The sequence below is a fragment of the Corvus brachyrhynchos genome, unplaced genomic scaffold (assembly GCF_000691975.1).
Source record: "Corvus brachyrhynchos isolate BGI_N302 unplaced genomic scaffold, ASM69197v1 scaffold200, whole genome shotgun sequence".
Taxonomy (NCBI): Eukaryota; Metazoa; Chordata; class Aves; order Passeriformes; family Corvidae; genus Corvus; species Corvus brachyrhynchos.
The window spans coordinates 3490976-3493595 of record NW_008236184.1 but is presented as its reverse complement, the minus strand read 5'-3'; the positions used below and the strand labels follow the sequence as shown (position 1 = coordinate 3493595).

General features: G+C 36.5%; 1 protein-coding gene across 1 annotated transcript in view; it reads left to right on the top strand.

Moving 5' to 3' along the window:
• LOC103618712 (myocardial zonula adherens protein) overlaps positions 1–2620 on the top strand; it is a 51856-nt gene that overhangs the window by 21348 nt on the left and 27888 nt on the right. Inside the window, exons 6-7 of the mRNA XM_017737927.1 lie at positions 638–751; positions 1598–1750. Coding sequence (XP_017593416.1) covers positions 638–751; positions 1598–1750 — 267 coding nt within the window. The remainder of the gene's footprint in view (positions 1–637; positions 752–1597; positions 1751–2620) is intronic.

Here is a 2620-nt window from a genome sequence, read left to right as displayed (position 1 = left end):
TTCTGGATCATTTATAATTATTTACAGTGTTTGGGTTTTGGTCTCTTCTTGAATAATGTCATTTTGTGCCTTCTTCCCCCCCTTCAGTTTTTAAGTATGTGTGTGTGTACATAACACAAAATGACTAATTTTCACAGAACAAAACTCTCTGGCTTCTCCTCCCTGCTTTGTACTGTTTCATCCTTACGTCTTCTTGATGTTGCTTCTTTATGTACCTGATTAGTCAGTTCCTTCTTAATTAAGGCTTTTCTACAATTCACAGTTCTAGATTTCCTTATTTCTTGCATTCTTCTGCTTTTTGCTCTGAATTTGTACAATCTGCCCACTCTATATATATAATCTTTCTGAATAGCTGCCAATTGTCCTCTTGTCCTTTCAAAAAGAACAGCTTATACAGTGATTGCAGATTAACAATAAACTCAGCTGCTCATGCCTTATTTCTGTTAGATTATTTGGATTTTAAGTTTTGTTTGTTTGTTTGTGAGGTGCAAGAATATACTTTGCGGCCTGTATATTTTAAGCATCATAGTACTGTGAAAACGACCTTGGGGTCTTTCTCTTCTGTAGCTCCCTTGGAAAGAATAGGTAAACTTGATCATTATTCTATATAAAACCTTTTTTTTTTTTTCTTGCTCAGGTGACAAATGCTCATCAGGAATCCTTAGAGAATCATGTGCGAGTGCAGGCTGCAGCCTTAGATAGCTTTAGCGAAATGAACAGCTCCTTGACATCAGCATCAATAGACTTGCAGGTACATCTTCATAGCTGCTTCCCAGCTGCCAGCTGCCTTTTCTAGCATGGATATCAAAGCATACTGAAAACATGGATGACAGATACAGATTCTACCACTAAGCAAGACCATGAAGTACTGTCTTGGTTATCTAAAGCACCTAATTTAGGAAACAAAGAAAAAAGATCCAGAAGTTCCTGTGTTTAAAAAAAAAGCATTAAAAAATAGTGTACAATAAGGAGATATAAAGAGATATAGATATGCAGCAGACTAATACCACAAGTTACGTCTCTATGAAGGATCTAAGGTGAAAATGTGATTTGGTCTGCATAGTGCAAAATGGTGCATCTCCTGACTTAGTTCTGCTGTCAGTTGGTAACAGAAATGGAAGTGGCATGGTTGGATGCCAGCCACTTGTGAGATTTTACATACCTGTGAAATGCAGGGGGAGGGACAAGGTGGGAATGAATTTTCTTTTTTAAAGACTTCTAAATTCCCATGTATTTGAGCTGAACAACTTAATGTCCCTTTCTTGTATGTTGCAGTTGTTTTCAGCCCGCTGCATTTTATATGTATGGCATGGCCCTCAGAGACAAGGGAAGATTATTCATACTGAAATGTATCCGTGTTTCTTTTTTTTGTTTTTAATAGTGTTCCAGGACTTGATTTCACTGAGTATACTTCTCATGGAAATACCTTCTAGCAACAACAAAAGCCATAATTTTAAATGTTAAAACTTGCAAAACTGTTCACACTGCATTAATACATCAGGAAGCTCTTTAAATATGCTGTTTCATAATCTCTTGACTATATTAATTCATCAAATAATTTCTGGTTTTTAATATGTGGTTTGCCTCTTTTTTCTAGAAAACTCTAGTGGATGTTACATTGGAGAACACTGATATAAGGGAACAAATAAGGAATTTAAAATATACACACGAGCAATCTATGGAAAAGCTGAGAGAGAAGCAAAAGCAACTGGAAACAGCACAAATTGAAAATCAGTTACTGAAGTTAAAGGTGTGGTATATAAACTCCCCTAAAAATACTGCACAGTAAGGGCATTGGGTGAATGTTAAGTGAATTCCTTGGCCTTATTTGTAAAGGGTTCTTCATTCTTCATGCCCTCATCATGTCCTCAAGCTCACTTATTCCTGTGAATCAATACTGGTTTAATAACAAAGCATCTCAGCTGGCGACAGGCAGTCTTCCCATAACATGGGATGTAACATAAGAGTCAGGGGTGTTGACAGGTGAAAATTCAAACCATTAAATGGTTACTAGCGTCCATTCCTATTAAGTGAAGGAATATTACAGCTCTCCGCATTGCTACATTAATTTCTTGGTGTTGAGTTTCTTTGGTATTGCACCATTTTTAATAGGTAATCTGTTAAGTCTTATGTGTATGTGGTCAGCAGATATGAGGTGTAGCAGCAGGCATCTTCAAAAGAGAATTAAGCTATTTCTTTCAGAGAAATGCAAGGGAATAAAACATGAAATGCAAGGTTTAATATGACAGAAAGCTTGACCATGTTCTCCCCTCATCTGCCAAATGTATTCTGGTAATCTCAAAAAAAACAAGCCCACAAAAATCCCAAATAAAACAAACACCACCAGCCCCCCTTCTTCTGGGAAGCTTTGTCTCTCTTAAAATTGCTCAAAGTAGACTAATTTGGATATAGTACTGTATCAGAATTTGTCAGATTTTTTTTGTTTAAGTTTGTGAAATTAAGGTGACTGCAGCTGTATTCCTGTTTAATTTTGTCAGAGAAGGTGTTCCTTTTTGGCTGTTTTGCTAGTGACTAGCAGTCATGCTTAATGATGAATGGTTAAACAAGAAAACACAAGTGCATTTCATATTCTGCTTTCCTCTCACAGTGAAGCTTTGCA